The sequence below is a fragment of the Diabrotica virgifera genome, chromosome 5, assembly GCF_917563875.1.
Source record: "Diabrotica virgifera virgifera chromosome 5, PGI_DIABVI_V3a".
Classification (NCBI taxonomy): Eukaryota; Metazoa; Arthropoda; class Insecta; order Coleoptera; family Chrysomelidae; genus Diabrotica; species Diabrotica virgifera.
In genome coordinates this window covers 212,846,873-212,865,725 of record NC_065447.1, presented here as the reverse complement: position 1 = coordinate 212,865,725, position 18,853 = coordinate 212,846,873, and the positions used below count along the sequence as shown (strand labels likewise).

The following is an 18,853-nucleotide window of genomic DNA, read 5'->3' as shown; positions in this document are numbered from 1 at the left end:
ACTAAAATAAACTAAAGTGTTGTTGCTAAGCAAAAAAATTCTTCTAATAATTTATTTAATCTCACTCATTTATATTGGCAATTCAGACATATATTATACATTTTAAAGTAGAAGACTTTAAAATGATATTGCCAATATTTATGAGTTGCGTTCCTGGGACGACTTACTGAAAGATAGTTCATTCGATTACATGAAATTAACCCCAACTCAAGAATATCCGTCATAAAAAAGTATAGCATGTGATATGTCTTTAAAAAGACAACCAAATGCAACGACAGTAAAATTCTCGCGTTAGAGACTTCATAGTAAATCACAAGGGAAAACCAGGAAAAAACCTTGTGATACTATCCCGACATCGTAAGTATTTGGTCTTACATTAATTTACTCTCAAAAAATAATACCAAATTCTGACTTGTAACATGTTTAAATTATAAATAATATTAATAATACTAGATATATAAGTAATACTATAATATAAAATATGTACTAGCTCGATATTATTGACTTACTAATCTTGGTATTTTCTTTCTATTGACTTCCTCTTTCAGTATGGGTAACCACATCCTACTGCATTCTACCGAGGAATTTGCGACACAATTGGTTTCATTTAGCATAATTAGAGCCGCTTCTTTGATTTTTCTCTTTTTACTATCTGATTCTTTCAGGACTATACTTGAATCTCTCCACTGAACTCTATGTTCATTATCCCATGCGTGTTGACATATTTGAGATCTCTCAAATTCTCTATTTTTAATATAAGATTGATGTTCACTTATTCTAACGTCTAATGGTCTTGATGTCTCACCTAAATAAAATTGTTCGCATTCACAAGGTATTTTATAAATGCAATTCTTTGTTCTTTCTTGATCATTGTTAGGTTTAGTTTTAGATAGAATAGATCTCAATGTGTTTGTTGTTTTGAATGTTGTTGAAATGTTGAATTTATTTCCTATTGTTTTAAGTTTCTCGGATAGTCCTTTTATATATGGTATTGATATTTTCCTCGTATTATTTCTGGTGAATGTTGTAGGATCCCGTTCTAAGTTGTTCTGTTCCATTCGATCCAATCTTGACAATTCCTTATTTATAAACGATAAAGGATAATCATTTTTTAATAAAACAGATGTTAACAATTGTTTTTCTGCTAAAAAGGAATTTTCGTTAGAACAAGTAATTTTGGCTCTATCATATAAGGATTTAATGATTCCCTTTTTAACGTTGATGTTGTGATTTGACTTGTAATTGAGATATCTGTTGGTGTGTGTTGGTTTTCTATACACTTGAGTCTCATATCCAATATCCTTCTTTGAGATCAAAACATCGAGGAAAGGTAGGCTGTTATTGTATTCCTTTTTCATTGTAAATTTTATTGTCTCTTCTTGATCGTTTATAATATTCAGGAACGTATCCAACAATTCTGATCTATGAGGCCATATTGAAAACACATCATCTATATATCTCCACCATACCGTGGGTTTTAAATTTTGTTTAGAAATAATATTAGTTTCGAAATCCTCCATAAATATATTAGCCAATAATGCTAATAATAATAATTAGCCAAAAATAAAATTATTTTTTTCATTTTAATTGTGACTTATTTCCCATATAAATAATTAATCATAAAAATGCCACAAGGAAATAGCTTCAGAACAACATAAAATATGTATTTTAGTAAAATTTAGTATACAGGCTTATCTTTGTAAAAAAAATAAATGATTCAAATTTTAGCCACATCAGTTTAGGCTTTAGTCTTTTTATTTATTTATTTTTTCTAAATTTGCAAGCCACTAAAATGGGAAAATACAGAGTTCAACGGAAAAATCAAATCGTAAAATCTGTTAAAATATAGTAAAAGAGGAAATAAATTAAAAGAAAATACTACTATTAGTAAGTCAACATCATATCGAGAAAATATCGTAAACTAAATCTTAGACCAATTACTTACCATGTCCGGATAGTATCATTTCATACCAGAGGTTTATTTCTGGTTGTTTCGTCATAATTAAATATAAGATCGCTAACAGGAGATTTTACTGTCATCATTGCATGTGGTTGCCTTTTTAGAAACAAATCACATACTACGATTATTCTGACAGGCGTTCTTAAGTTAAAGTTGATTTAATGTAATTGAATGAACGATCTTCCAATAAAGCCGTCCCAGGAACGCAACTCAAAAATTTTGACAATATTATTTTAAAGGCATGTACAAAATTTATAATAAGTATACCTTTCAATTTGTCAATATTACATTCAAAAAAATTTAGTCCGTAATATTGACTAACAGTGATTACTGAATAGTATTTCGTTGTCACAACAATTTAATTTGTTGTTTCAACGAACCTTTAGACATTGACGAATGTATTTGGTTATTGTCACAATGATTGAAAAATAATTGTGAGAATAACTAGAGTACATTAATCAATAACACTCAATTTATTCAGTCAATAACTTAGTTTCGTATATTTAATAAATACTGTTAATTCTGGCAGCAACTCACGTTCTTGATTTCGTAGATGACAAGCAATTACCTTGGTTTATCGTGAAAACGTACATATTTCATTAAAACAATGTACAAATGTTGTTAATATAGAGTAATATATGATTATTGAATAGATGTAAATTGATTGTTGTGACAACGAATGCATTAATCAATCTACTACTGCATTTAATACCGACAATCAATGCGTTCATTGTGACAATAATCGTAGTTGTTGAGACAATAAATGTTTTGCTTGACCATTTGAAAGTTAACGGCTTTTCCTTATCGTGATACCCCTAGCTTCTCTGTGTTACCGAAGTGCCGAATAATAATTACATTTCGTTTTCAAGTGTAGTCCGTAGTAGAAGGAAGTTTTTGTGTGTCTATTATCGTGAAATTTCGGTCGAATCCTTTTTAAATGTATTCATTTTTTTCGAATCCTGAGAAAACTAATTATTATTTTTGAAAATTTAAATAAAATATTACAGTATTATCGAGGGTCTGAAGTCCCTGAGAACCTCTATAATGATTATTTTAATAAGTCACAGGGGTGAAAAAGAGAAAATTTAGTATGATTTTTAATTTCAAATAGGCATACCATTTAATAAAAACTTTTTGTTTATTTTAAGGGACTTTCTGCCCTTGGTAATAATGTAATATTTTATTCTGCGTTTAAATTTTTCAAAAATACTTATTAGTTTTCTCTCTCAGAATTCCAAAAAAAATGAATGCGTTTAAAAAGAATTCGATCGAAATTTTCCAACTGCGCTCTCAAAAAGGATTAAAGTGTTATACATTTTTGGAATTACTATTTCAAACGCTTTTAAATAAGCTGTCACATGACGTACTTTCCCATTAAAAAAATCAAAGTTACGCCACGCCTGTCACTTGAAGAGGGATCGTGTAAAGTTCGAAACATTGATGTTATAATATACTTTGATTATTTTAAAAATCAACCTGTCCGAGCGTTTTGCTTATGTGCTAAAAATAAATAAGTTAATATAGTTAATAGTTATAATATTTTATATAATAATATAATAGTTTAAATAGTTAATATAGTAAATAAGTTAATGGAGTGTAACACTTATTACAGTACACTGTATAAGTAAAATCATATGAAAAATCACACAGTGTAAAGTCCTTTAGTTAAGGACAAAAAAGGGAGATTTAAAAAATTATTATTAATCAATTAATATCATAAATTGGGCTATTGCATTCAGTAATTATTAATATAAACTAGGTTCATAGTAGGAATGAACGAAACTGATTGTAGGAATGAACAGAATTGATTGTAAGAAAAACCGTATTTATTGTGGGAATGAACGGAATTAATTGTAACAATAAACGGAAATAATTGTAGAAATAAACGAAATACGTTAGGAGAAATAACACTGTTATTGACACAACGAATAGTCTTCGTCGGTCAATTAACGACGTTGTTGTTTCAATAAATAATGTTCGTTGACTCAGTGAACAGAGTTCGTAATACCAATAAGGTGATATTATGGTATACATAATGAATGTTCATCCATTCAATAAACGTAATACATTGGCTCAACGAACGAAAATAATGAATTGATGAACATCGTTTTGTTGTCCCAATAAAACCAAGAATTGGACAAATTTTAAGTATTGCGTTTGTTGTCTGAATTAACATTTTTATTGATATTACGTACCTTTTTCGTTGAGTGTAGTGTTTGTCGATGAGTCAGATAAAATTAAATTATTAAAAAAGAGTTTTTATTAAGTACCTATTAAAAACAAAGTTTATTAATGTATTTATGGTTTTAACAATTATTTCCAAAGTGGAAATCAAAATAAACTTATCTTAAAGTAAAATTGTGGCTTAGTCCCAATAAAAATAGTAAATCGCATTACTTGTCGAACCAGTGTTCTTTATGACCTTTACATTTATCTTAGTTTTATTGTTTCCGTTGTAAAGCATCATTCAATCTGTACCTATTTTGTTTGCAGGATAATTCTCAACAAAATCGTTTACTTTCAACTGTTCGAAATCGGTTAGGACAAATTGCCTCGACACTTCAGGCGGCCATCCGATTCCGAAGATTTTCTAGGAAAGAATCAAACGCCACTCCGGATTGGTTTGTGGACAAAAGCCATCTTGATGAAAATGCGGCGGGAGACAAGGACGATGAAAAGGGACCCACTTGTTATGGACACCGTATTGTTGTTGACCCCACGAAGTTGTCACATTATGTGGTGAGTGTGTTTTATATTTTCCAAGACAAGGGAATATCAGATATTAGTAAAGTTTGCTGTGTTGCTTGATTGATTTTCGTCTCCCATATGCGTCGACTAGATAAGATACAATATCAGAGTAGTATAAAACTTATTTTATAGTTCAATACTGTAAAGATATTAAACAGAGATATTTAAGCTATAAAGCAGAAATACTGTTGTAAGTAATTGTACTTTTGTATGTATACGAGGTAGTGTAGGAAACAGAGGTTGAACCTCGCAAAATAGACACAAGTCCGGTTTGATTTTTTTTTCTGGTATATCAAGGGGTGTCTATTATGGGACTAACTTTGTCTTAAAAAATTTCGCCCCGAAACCCCCCTTTTCATCCCTTTAAAGGGGATAATTTGTGGTTTTTGCGAAACGTGGCAAAATCCGTAGCAAAATCGTAGCCTTCCTGTACGTTTTGCAAAATATTTACTTAATAGTAAAATGAAGAGGACTATATTTGCTACTATTTATTTTCCGACAGCATATGTCTATCATCCACCGTTTAGCGGGGGTGGCGCCCCAAAGTTGACAAATTTTTAAAAAAGGTGTTTATAAAAAAATTATTTTTCCGTAACTGTAATGAAAATTAAGAGGAGACCCTGCGGCAATTAATCACAAATAAGTGGCTGATTTTTTGGTATAGGTTTCATTCAATTGAAATTGCAAATTTTTAAATTACAGGGTGTTACATTTTAAAAAACCCCTTTTTATACCATCTGAACCGCCTATGCTAGAGTAAAAAAACTTTCAGCGATTATCCATGTACTGGTGTTATTTACAAATTTGTATAATGCACCCCCATATTTTCCCCGGAACCACCTCAAAAAAACGAGAATTAATAAAGAAAATAATCAAAAATTGATTTTGGGCCACCACTGTGGCTTTAGGGTGCAAAGAAAATAAAATATGCATGGGTCATAATGTGTAGCAGACAGTGTGTTTTTTTATTTTTCATAAGTACGTTATCAATAAAATGAATAGGTGAATAAAAAAACAAAAACAGGAACCCGCTAAAGCATTTCTGAGGTTTACGGCGCCACTGTGCCGTAACGGTTGCTTATACGAAAAAAATGCATATGACTTTATTTGTAGAGAAAATAATGTTCTTTAATTCTTTATAAGCTTTGTTTTAAAAAATGCATAGGTAATGAGAAAATTGTAAAAACATGTTCTCCAAGGAATAGGGGTAGTTTCCGCAGTTTATTTTCAAGGATAGAGTTAGTTTCATATATATTTATGAAAAACCCTATTGATGGAGCATATGTCCATATGGGTCAAAAAGCAAAAAAAAGTTTTCAGCCCCCCTTTATTTATTATTATTTTTTTTTTTGCTACAGGGGTTGCACCAAGAAATCGCCTTTGGTATCCATGCATAAGTAATAAGAACGTGCACAAAATGATATATGAAGCTTTTTAATAAAATTCCAAGAAAATCACTTTCTTTATTAATTCTCCTTTTTTTGGGGGGTGGTTCCGGAAAAAAATGGGGGTGCATTATAAAAATTTGTAAATAACACCAGTACCTGGATAATCGCTGAAAGTTTTTTTACTCTAGCATAGGCGGTTCAGATGGTATAAAAAGGGGTTTTTTAAAATGTAACACCCTGTAATTAAAAAAGGGACAATTCCACTTAAATTAAACCTATACCAAAAAATCAGCCACTTGTTTGTGATTAATTTCCCCAGAGTTTCTTCTTAATTGTCATTACAGTTAGGGAAAAATAATTTTTTTAAACATCTTTTTTAAAAATTTGTCTACTTTGGGACGCCACTCCCGCTAAACAGTGGGTGATAGACATATGCTGTCGGGAAATAAATAGTAGGAAATATAGTCCTCTTCATTTTATTATTAAGTAAATTTTTTGCAAAAGTTGCAAGGAAGGGTTACGTTTCAAAAAAACCACAAATTTCCCCCTTTAAAGGGATGAAAAGGAGAGTTCCGGGGCGAATTTTTTTAAGAAAAAGTTAGTCTCATAATAAGCACCCCTTAATATACCAGAAAAAAAATAAAACCGGACTTGTGTCCATTTTGCGAGGTTCAACATATGTTTCCTCATTAGTGTAGGCCTGTAGGCCAAACTAAAATAGCAGCCTAAGGGCTGCTATTTTAGTTTGAAAATAGACAAATATTATGTAATTATTTCTAACTATGCATGGAAAAATAAATAGGGCAATTTAATAGCAAAATATTTAATAACAATTACTGCATTTTAAACACATAATAGCTCCATGGCGGAGCAAAGGGCACATCAGTGTTTAGTAGCAAAAACATTTGGTTATCTTGTGATGTGACCTATCCACCTCCATTACCACTTTTTCATTGTAATTTCTATTTTTTCCTCGTTCGTTATTCGCCACAGTTCTTGGTTTGTGTTTTTATTTTGCCAAAATACTTTCAATATTACTCGTAACTATCTGTGTACAAAGGATTGCATTTTTTGAAAAAGTTTCTTGTTATATGTCCATGTTTCGGTTCCATGGGCCTGATTCTAATTCATTTCGAGGCGAGGCCGCAATATAATTTTGACTTCGCCATGATGGTCGCAATTTATAGGGATTCTTATTCATTTCGATATTAGTTACAACTGGAGATATTAACGTTATCATTTCGACACTGCTCAAAATTTGGGTTGGCGCTCCGGTTTATTGGATTTATTGGCTACGCAACCACCGCAACTTAATAGTCTAGGAAAATTATCAAAAAAAATGCCATTTTTGGGAAAAGTTATTTACCAGCTATTTTATTGCTAAAATCAAATCTTCAGATTCCATATATTAGTAATATGGGGTATGACAAGTCCGCAGAATGTGTGTTGTTTTATTTATAAACAAATTAGCACTCCTAAGTCTTCTTTTTTTGAAGTTATACTTCTTTAGGAGCGATTGAGAGTAAAATTTATAATACTGCGCGCATGCGCACACAGACAGTATGTACTTAGTTGCAACGAATTGTTCAGAATTAAAAAACGGCTCCGAACTCTTGGAAGGAAACAGATAAGAGGTAGAGAATTGGACTAGAGATCGAGAGGTCGTGGGTTCAAATCCCGGATGACTCACGTTTTTTTTTGGTAGTTTTAATAAAAAATTTTTGAAAGTGGTAGGTCAGAAATTTAGTCTTATATTTAAATAAAATGCAAATATAAACAGTTAAGTATATTTATTTCGTTGAAATTATATAATATAAGTATAACTTCTCACGTGCGTACAAAGTACACACACATTCTTTTTTTTTAATTAGTGCTCTGTAACTCCTAAGATTTTTCCTTTAAACCAAAAACACTCAAATAAAAATTCACCGTAATTTAGTTCTGCACAAAGTTATTTTTCTTCCGATTTCATTCAACAAAAATTTTACTCGAAAAATCCGAGTTTTCCCAAAAAATCTGTAATTCTCAATTAAAATTTTAGGGAAGTAATTATTTATCAATAATTAAATAAATTGATGACATGAAAGATTTTTTATAGTAGGTAGATTATATATCAGGAGGCCGGCGACAATCTAACCAATAGTTTAGCAATAATTAAAATGTTAATTAAAAAATTTCAGTCGAAATAATAACCAGAAAGATTATGATACACCAGAATATAACTATTATTTTCGTATAAAAAAGCACTATACCTATTCAACGTACTTTACAGAATTGAAATTGGACTATTTGAGCGGTCTCAGGAATGATATAAAGAAACAATTTTTTGGCTTATAAATAGGGCTTACAATACCGGGATTCCGGGATCCCGGATACCGGAATCCCGAACAATTTTTTCCGGTATTCGATACCGGTATTTAAAATAAAAATACCGGTATTTCGGTATTAGCTTAATTTATAAAAAGTGAATTGATGCACAATAAACTTTTCTTCTAAAATATTTTTTGCTATTACAAGAAATTATTTTTGAAGATTAACAAACAATATCATTGTAAAAAAAATATTTATTAAACACGTTTATTACAGACAAGTCAACTATAGCGCTTTCTAAAAGCTTGAATGTCGTTAATTTAAGGCGAAGGGTTACATCAGTTTTACCACCAAATTATTAAAAGTCTCGTCTATACAAATACATAAAATGAGTTATATAAAATTTCTGAAATAGTTAAAAGTAGACTAGCTTATTTTTCTACAACCGTGTTAAAAATGCAATTTTTAGCACTCCATACGAGCGATAAAAATGCTACTTTAAGGCACTAGTGCTTTAAAAAAACTTTAAGGCACTGCAGTTCGTATTGACCGTATATGCAATTTTGATGTAATGTCAAAAAAATATAAAATTGGAATGTCAGTCAAGTTCAAGTAAAAGTTTTTGTAGATATTGTCCTGTAATTACGTTTGTAGAAAAATATTGTATGATATGCGTGTTAACAAGTACATTTTTAAGGCACTCATGTGAATTGCAGAACTCGCTATCGCTCATTCTGCAAACTTTCGCATGCGTGCCTTAAACGTGTACTTTTAACACTTATATCATAAATAAATACTTATAAATAAGCCGTAAGATTTATTAATCAGAATTGTTTTTACATTTTCAGATCTATTTTTCATTTTTTTTGTGTATTGTGGTGTATAAATTAGGCTCACTTATTTTCTGAATTATTTATAATAATTGAAAATATAAAATATAGCTGCCTAAATCCACAGTAATCTATTATTAAATATATGTCACAGTAAGTTTAATCTTTGTATAGTCGGTTCGCTAAACTCAGCCACAACTGGCTAGTGATTTTAGTAAATATTTTTTTTATTTTTTGCCAATTTTGCCAAAATTGGCAAAATTACTAACTATTTAGTAATTATTAACTATTTAGTAATTATATTTTTGCCAATTTTACCAAATTACTTACTAAAATCACTAGCCAGTTGTGTCTGAGTTTAGCGAACCGACTATATTAAGTTAAATTAATTTACAAATAGCAAATTTTATAAGTAAAATTACTATATGGTACTATACTATTATATGCTAAATTCATTTGCACATTTTTTGTATGTATCTATTCTACTCTCTATGTAATATTATAAACAACATGTACCCATTTCAAAACAAAATTTAATAGGTTTCATAAATATTATTTAATGCCCGACTGGTCTATTATTTGACAAATAATGACATTATTTCGAAGCCCAAGGGCGTGTTATTGAAAAATAACGCCCTAGGGCCTATTAAATTTAAATAACGAGTTAATACTGTCAAGTTGACAAATAAAACTCTAAGGAAAACTATGGTTACCACAATTACGTTACGACTATTTCTGGTAAATGTACTTATTTGAAAACTAATTTAATTCAAAGTTCATTCAAATTTTTTGCATATAAAGAATGATTTAGTCGGACATTAAACGTTGAAGGCACCACGGGTATTATAATAATAACGCTTTTGGTCAACGTATATACCTCGGGCCGAAGGCCCTCGGTCTATACACCATTGACCTCAAGCGTTATTATCCTTATAATGCCCTTGGTACCTTAATCACCATAATAACAAATCGATATAACAACTGAGGATAGTATAAATATAACGTGTATATTTTTTATTCATAATTCGGGTTTTAATACCGGGATACCGGTATTTGAAATTTTAAATACCAAATACCGGTATTGAGGTTTTGGCTCGGTATTGTAAGCCCTACTTATAAACAAATAGAACCCCTCAGAAAATATTAGATTAAATTAAATTTAGTTAACGCTGTTGAAAAGGGCACGGCTTTTGTGCCCTTTTCGAAGAAAAAAAAAAGTGAATTGCGAGTAGTGGTTCCAGGTATAACCGGTCAAATTTGACCGGCATTTGTGACAGAGTTATAAACAACAGGATTTCAATCTTTGAACCATTACCTTTTTATTCTGGTCCTCTTTGTACATACAAATTTTCATATCTTCAAGACACTCATAACAAAAAGATTCATGTCACCAAATTATTTAATTATTGATAAATAATTACTTCCCTAAAATTTTAGTTGAAAATTAAAGATTTTGTTTGGAAAACCCGAATTTTTCGAGGAAATTTTCCGCCGAAGGAAATCGAAAAAAAATAACTATGTGTAGAATTAAATTACAGTGAATTTTATGTGAGTGTTTTTGGATTAACGTTAAAATCTTCTGAGTTACAGAGCAATAATAATTGAAAAAAAAAAGATTTAGGAGCGCTAATTTGTTTATAAATCAAATAGCACACTTTCTGAGGACTTTGCATAGCTATATTACTAATATATGAAATCTTAAAATTTGATTCCAGCATGTGCAGCAATAAAATAGCTGGTACATAATTTTCCTTGTTTTATACTAATTTTCTCAGATTATTACCTTACATCTTTCATTGAGTTGATAATTCACGTTGTGGAAATTCTCAATTATTATGTCTAATTTAATACTATTCTATCTAATTCCTCCAAAACCAGCAAATTTCCATAAAACATAGTCATATTAATACCTTTTGCTTTAGTTTTCCTTGCAAGAAACAAACAAAACATATCTCCTAAACTAAACCTAACCTCGCTTTCGGCCATTCATTCATGTCCGTGTCACAATAATTTCGACTTGAAATTATAATATCAACCACAAGGCTCGCACAGTCGCATTTCAACGTCACCATATTCATTGCGACTTGTTTTGAGTCGAAATTTGAATTAGAATCAGGGCCCATATACTAAGACCGATTTAACATTTGTGTAGAACGGAAGCAGTTTCATTTTTTGACTAATACTTGTCAAGGCCCATACCTTGCGGAATGTGTTGAAGACGCTTTGTGCTAAGCCTATTATGTTCTGGCTATTGGTATGTCTTTTCCGTGCCACCTGTTGCATTTACTAGACTGCCCAGATAGTATAACTCTTCTAGTTCTTGTATTTGTTTGGTCTCCAGATATATTGATGTGATCTTTATTATTGATATGAGATAATATTCTTATATGTTACTTAATTTAATCAATGAATTAATACTAATCTAATTAATTAACCAGATCACATATCAATATGTTTTCAATCTCAGGGCGAATTATAAATTAATTACTTACTTCCGTGGCTTCTAAATATTTCTTAATGGTTCCTAATCGGGATAGAAAAGAAAAGAGTAAAAAAAAATACACATATGGGTTACAATTATAATCAAAATATTTTTTATTTTATTTAAAAGGCAATCAATGCTTAATATTTGCTATTTCTTATTATTCTTAAACATAACATTTACAAATGGGAATCTTATTTCCTTTTGGTTTTCAATTGAAAGCTTTTATTAACATTTAACTATTAGGAGTTATTAGCAACAACTCTATTTAAGTTTGATGAAGCTTTTCTGATATTATTGATTATGTTATTCAATTTTTATGTGGAATTTAATACGAAAAACCCATACATTCATGTCCAAACAAATGAGACTGACCTTTTCCTGGTGAACTGAAAATGTCCTCACACAAAGCCCGTTCCTGCTATCCTTGGCTGCGATCAAACCTCGTCCTGGCTTCCAGTAATGTACTCCTTTGAAAAACTAGCTCGAATAGCTCTCGTTCCTGCTTCGGTCGTGATGCTGTGTTCTACCTTTTTCGAAACTGCTATCAGCTACCGGGACACTCTTGGCTCAAGGAGGTTCTTTTACTCTCGACCTGGCCTACTTCTCGTTCCACGATAGATACTCCACACTCACGGAACTACCGGCTTTCTCACTCTCCGTACACTACCGTCTACTACTCGACTTCACTTCTCGACAGCTCAAAACATTCTGATCTCACTTTGTCATTCATTCCCCTACTTTCTAAATATCCCTTCCAGATTCACAAATCAATCTTCCACCACCAACTCTCATTCGTAATATTCCTCAAAACCAATTTTTAATCTTTCTAAATATGCTTAATGGATTTCAAAAGAAAATATTTAATTCCCATTCTAAAATACTTTCTAACTATTTACAAATTTTAATGACCTATTCTCTCTTTCAAATGAGTCTTATTTAGCATAGGCTAATGATCGAAACCTTCCGCGAAAAACGATAATGAACTATCATCTATTTCACTGAGTTTTATTTAGCATAGGCTAATGATCGACCTTCCGAGAAGAACGATAATGGTACGCGTCATTCACTTTGTTTATCTAAGCACATTGTTCCGAGTTTCGTACGCTTATTCTAATCACTTCTTAAAATTACATATAACAATTTGTTGTATACAGGTTGTTTTAAATTTATATGCCCGTGGTTGAGAAAATTGAAAATATTTTATATTAAATTGAATTTTGTTTATCATTATTAAATTTTAATTTTTATATCAAATAGAAATATAACAAATCCCCGCCTTGTATTCGATAAAATTTATCTGCATTTTTAAATAAATTTTCTCGAGGCAAAACCAACTCCCTGTATATTTCCTTACTTTAATCTACGTCTTATATCCTAACTTACTATCTACTTTAATTAGTCCCACCTGTAGAGTAATTGTTTCCTTATTTTCAGTGTCCTCATCCTGTGTTAGAGTGTCGGATATTATGTTGTCTTTCCCTTTTTCCCATATCAATTTTCTGTCTTTTTCCTCAGATTTTTCACATACTTTTATCGTGTATTCTGCATCCTCGTTTTCATATGCCTCCTCTTCAAATGCCACTGTTTCGATCATATCTTTTTTGCTTTCATTTTTTTGCTTTATTTCTTCTTCTCCTGAGCTCGTCTCTTCTTTTGAGGAATCCCAGGTTTCCTTTGTTTCTGATACTCTCAAATTTTCTTCTTCTGGGCTCAACTCTTCTTTTGAGGAGCCACAGGTTTCATTTTCTTTTGTCTTTTTCTGACTTTTTCTCCCTTTTCTTCTTTGTCCTTGCTTCGTTGCCAAATTCATTTCCACTGTTTGTTCTTTACCTGATTCGTCCGTATTTTGTTTCTCATGTTCCTTGTCCTGTTCTTTTTCTTTTTCTTCTGTTAGTTTCATCGTATTATTTTTAAAATCTATCACTACATGTTTTTCTGCCAATTCGTCCACTCCTACTATCATGTCATGTGACATGTTTGGCATTATTACACATTGTAGTGCATACATATTCTTGCCCAGTCGTACCATTACTCGTATGCCTTCATTTATAGTTGCCAATGTCCGTTTGTTTGCGCCCACTAAATTTACCCTAGGTATTTTGTAAATTAAATTTGTTAAGTTAACTTCTTCTATTAGTTTTCTGTTGACCAATGTTATTTCAGATCCAGTGTCTATCATAATTTTAATTGGTTTCTCGTTGATAAATCCATCCACAAATTTTAAATTAACTCCATTTTTCTTTTCGTTGTTTTCTGCCAATTTAATAAACTCCTTGGGGTTACAAAAGATTCCTGTTTGATTTTTTGTTTTTAGTGAGCGCCGTCGTGAAAAGACGCCGGTTGCTCATCGTTGTTTATATTTTCGTCATAATGTCTCTCTCCGGCATATTCTTCTGTCTGGGTATTATTTACCTCTCTTCTATTTTCTCTTGGTCTGTCGAATCTGTTTCGGTTTTCTCGATATCCCTGTTCATTTTGTCTACCATTATTTCTGTTTTCTTGATTTGAGCGTGTGGTGTTTCTATTCTGGTATTCTCGATTTCTGTCCTCATTCCATTGCCTATTTCTTTGTTCATAATTTCCTCTTCCGTTGTCTCTATTTTCGTTTTCCCTTCTGGGATTAAAATCTCGTCTTGTATAGTCCCTCCTATTTTGATTTCTATCTCTGTAATCCTGTGTTTCTCGGGGCCTGTAATCTTCTCGCGACCTTCTTGATTTTGTTTCTCTTACACGTAATTCTCTTATTTGTAGGAATTGGCATAAACTATCTATGTCTTTGTAGTTTTGCAATGTGATATGGTCTTCCAGCGTTTCTTCGAAATGTCTTGCAATCAGTTCGACTAATTGTTCCGATGAGTAATTATATTGTAAATGTTTTGCGTTATAGTAAATTTGTAATGCATATGTCCTTTCTGATATACCCATCCTATCATTGTATTTCCCATTTTGCAATTCCTTGTTAATTTCCAATTGTTGGACTTTTCCCCAGAAATAATTCAAAAATTTTTGTTCAAATTGTTGCCAACTGTCAAATTCTTCTTCTTTGCAATCGAACCATAGGCTTCCTTCATTTTTGAGATGGTTTCTGATAGTTTCTTTTGCTGTTTCGAAATTTCCGATGTGCTGTATTTTCTTTTTCAGGCTATTTATGAACGGCACTGGGTGTAATCTTCTTACATCCCCGCCAAACCTTATCTTCACGTCATCTATGCTATGTATAACCATTTCTCTTCTTTCTCCGACATTTTGTTGAATATTGATTTCCGCAATCTTTCTTTCCACTTCTTCTCTGTCTGCTTTAATAGCGTTTTCAAACTTGTTTTTCAAATTTTCTATTTCTTTTTTCTGGCAATTCATTAACTCCTTTATTTTATTTTGAATTTTCATTTCTTGTTCTTTCATGTGGTCCTTCATTCTCATTTCTTGTTTTTGCATGTGATCTTTAATTTTCATTTCATACTTTTCTATGCGTTCCTCTATTTTCTTATTGTTCTCTTCTATCGCTTGTTTTGTTTCCTGTTGATTGTCATCCATTTTTTTCTCCACTTTATCCATTTTCTGATCCAATTTTTGTTGTGTTTCATCCATTTTTCGATCCACTTTTCGTTGATTGTCATCCAGTTTTTGTGACTGGAGTTGCATCAGTTGTAATAGTTTATCTATTCCTGATAATTCTTGCTGTTCTGATGCCATGATTGTCGTGTCTAAAATATCTTCTTGGTCTGAATGTTCTTTTTGTTTTTTGTTGTCCTTGCTTTGGCTTCTTGTCACAGACATTTGTTTTCAAGAAGTATTATCCCCGCCAAATATGAAATTTTACTAGTATGTTACCAAGACGACTTTTTTTTTTACCCAAATATTATAAATTGTCAATAAATATATCAAATGTAAATATCGTAAAAATAAAATATTAAATCAGTTATGTAAAATTTGTACCTAAAGAGATCTAAAATTTTATGTTATCAAATGTAAGTATCTCACTTTTTACCACAGGCATATAAATTTTCAAATACCGGCTTTACTCTTTCTATCCTTCAAATTTGCCACTAGAAATACTTTACAATGCTTTCCACGTTGGACGACAGTTGATGTGATCTTTATTATTGATATGAGATAATATTCTTATATGTTACTTAATTTAATCAATGTATTAATACTAATCTAATTAATTAACCAGATCACATATCAATATGTTTTCAATCTCAGGGCGAATTATAAATTAATTACTTACTTCCGTGGCTTCTAAATATTTCTTAATGGTTCCTAATCGGGATAGAAAAGAAAAGAGTAAAAAAATATACACATATGGGTTACAATTATAATCAAAATATTTTTTATTTTATTTAAAAGGCAATCAATGCTTAATATTTGCTATTTCTTATTATTCTTAAACATAACATTTACAAATGGGAATCTTATTTCCTTTTGGTTTTCAATTGAAAGTTTTTATTAACATTTAACTATTAGGAGTTATTAGCAACAACTCTATTTAAGTTTGATGAAGCTTTTCTGATATTATTGATTATGTTATTTAATTTTTATGTGGAATTTAATACGAAAAACCCATACATTCATGTCCAAACAAATGAGACTGACCTTTTCCTGGTGAACTGAAAATGTCCTCACACAAAGCCCGTTCCTGCTATCCTTGCCTGCGATCAAACCTCGTCCTGGCTTCCAGTAATGTACTCCTTTGAAAAACTAGCTCGAATAGCTCTCGTTCCTGCTTCGGTCGTGATGCTGTGTTCTACCTTTTTCGAAACTGCTATCAGCTACCGGGACACTCTTGGCTCAAGGAGGTTCTTTTACTCTCGACCTGGCCTACTTCTCGTTCCACGATAGATACTCCACACTCACGGAACTACCGGCTTTCTCACTCTCCGTACACTACCGTCTACTACTCGACTTCACTTCTCGACAGCTCAAAACATTCTGATCTCACTTTGTCATTCATTCCCCTACTTTCTAAATATCCCTTCCAGATTCACAAATCAATCTTCCACCACCAACTCTCATTCGTAATATTCCTCAAAACCAATTTTTAATCTTTCTAAATATGCTTAATGGATTTCAAAAGAAAATATTTAATTCCCATTCTAAAATACTTTCTAACTATTTACAAATTTTAATGACCTATTCTCTCTTTCAAATGAGTCTTATTTAGCATAGGCTAATGATCGAAACCTTCCGCGAAAAACGATAATGAACTATCATCTATTTCACTGAGTTTTATTTAGCATAGGCTAATGATCGACCTTCCGAGAAGAACGATAATGGTACGCGTCATTCACTTTGTTTATCTAAGCACATTGTTCCGAGTTTCGTACGCTTATTCTAATCACTTCTTAAAATTACATATAACAATTTGTTGTATACAGGTTGTTTTAAATTTATATGCCCGTGGTTGAGAAAATTGAAAATATTTTATATTAAATTGAATTTTGTTTATCATTATTAAATTTTAATTTTTATATCAAATAGAAATATAACAATATACATCTGTCATTGTTTTTTTTTGCTTGAGATTATTTTCGCTTTCCTAGCGTATATTTCCATTCCAACAAATTTTGCTATCGCTTAATATGGTCGTTTTATTTTGCATGTGTTTTTTATTTGATTGGTCCTCTAATTTGTTAACTAATCCCCATTGTAGTCCTGTTCTTTTATTTTCGATCTGCTTCATTATCCAATATATTATTACTATTAACAGGGAAGGTGACAGAACGCATTCCTGTCTAACTGTTTTTTTTTTTAACCAAAATGACCTATGATATCAGAAAAATGGTAAATCTGACAACGTTACAAACATCAGATTTAAATCTTCTTATTGCAAAATAGGTATATTCCTGTTTTTTTTTTATAAGTTGGACTATGCATTTAGGGGATAATTAGTTGCTTCTAAACTTTTGGTCCACTCTGTAATATATACCTATCCATAAATAATATACATATATTCGCTTTCATAACGTCCCAAGACGTTGTTCGATTCCCAAACGTCACTGTATTCTGTCCTGAGTTAGATCTTCATTTAGATTTCTAGTGCTAATCGCTTTCCTAACCCAACTCCCAGATTCCCGCTTTGTGGTGGTCTTCTTCGTTTTTTCTTCTCTGGGGGTTGCCATATCATAGTTGTTTTAGGCAATCGTTCGTCACCCATTCGGTTCACATGCCCATGCCATATGAGCTGTTTTCTCTCAATATTCTTAAATAGAGTGGTATCCATAACCATTTGTTGTTTTATTCTTGAACTTCATTCCCTATTCTTTCGGTTCTTGATACTTTCGTAGATCTTCTGATGGCATTCATTTCCATGGCTTCGACGTTTTTCTTATATTTCTCGGTTATTCTTCATGTCTGATCCATAGAGTAGGCTAGTTTTAACCATTTTCTCATGTCTTTACTCCAAAGAACTCCACCTAGGCATGCTATAACTCTTCGTGCTAATATGATTTAATGTTCTATTTCTCGTTAGTCTTTTCCACTATGATCGAAGATAACGCCCAGAATTTATATTCATCACATGGATTTATTTGTTTTTTATTGTCGTCGATATCGATTTGTTCTGCTTCAGCGCCAATAGAGAGGTATTTTGTTTTTTCTAAATTTATGTTTAATCCCTATTTTTGATATCTTTTTTTTTAGTTTTCTAAGCATATACCTAATATGCTTTCATAAAATAATAACTTAACATAAAAGATATATTTTCTACTATAACAAAACAAAACAAACTTAGATTATTTTGCTTCATAGTACAGAATATCGGTATGTTACGGAAAGCTATGAAATACCTTGAATTTTATGGACGCTGCTGTGATGAAATTTTCTTCCGTTATATAATTGGATGGTGTTATGCAACAACGGGTTAAGCCATGAGGTCTTGAAATGTGTAAAATAGTGTGATAAAAACTTTAATATTTTTAGTACAAGATTTAAAAACAAAATTTTGGAATTTAATATAATTTAATTCTGATCTCTTATTACCTTCAATTAAAAAAAATATAATAATTTTATAGGTTTTCTAGTAGTAATTGCACAAGAGCTCTAAAATTATCGAATTTTTCCCGAGTGACACTTTGACAGTTGGAAGTGTCACGAGGGCAAAAATTCGATAATAATTTTAGAGATCGAGTGC

At 31.3% G+C, this 18,853-nt stretch overlaps 1 protein-coding gene across 5 annotated transcripts in view; it reads left to right on the top strand.

The window, feature by feature from the left end:
- Positions 1-18,853, top strand: part of LOC126884602 (cyclic nucleotide-gated cation channel subunit A) — an 839,335-nt gene that overhangs the window by 496,133 nt on the left and 324,349 nt on the right. For all 5 annotated transcript variants that reach the window (XM_050650604.1, XM_050650600.1, XM_050650603.1 and 2 more), the window contains one exon: positions 4,454-4,699. In XM_050650604.1, the coding sequence (XP_050506561.1) occupies positions 4,454-4,699 (246 nt within the window). The remainder of the gene's footprint in view (positions 1-4,453; positions 4,700-18,853) is intronic.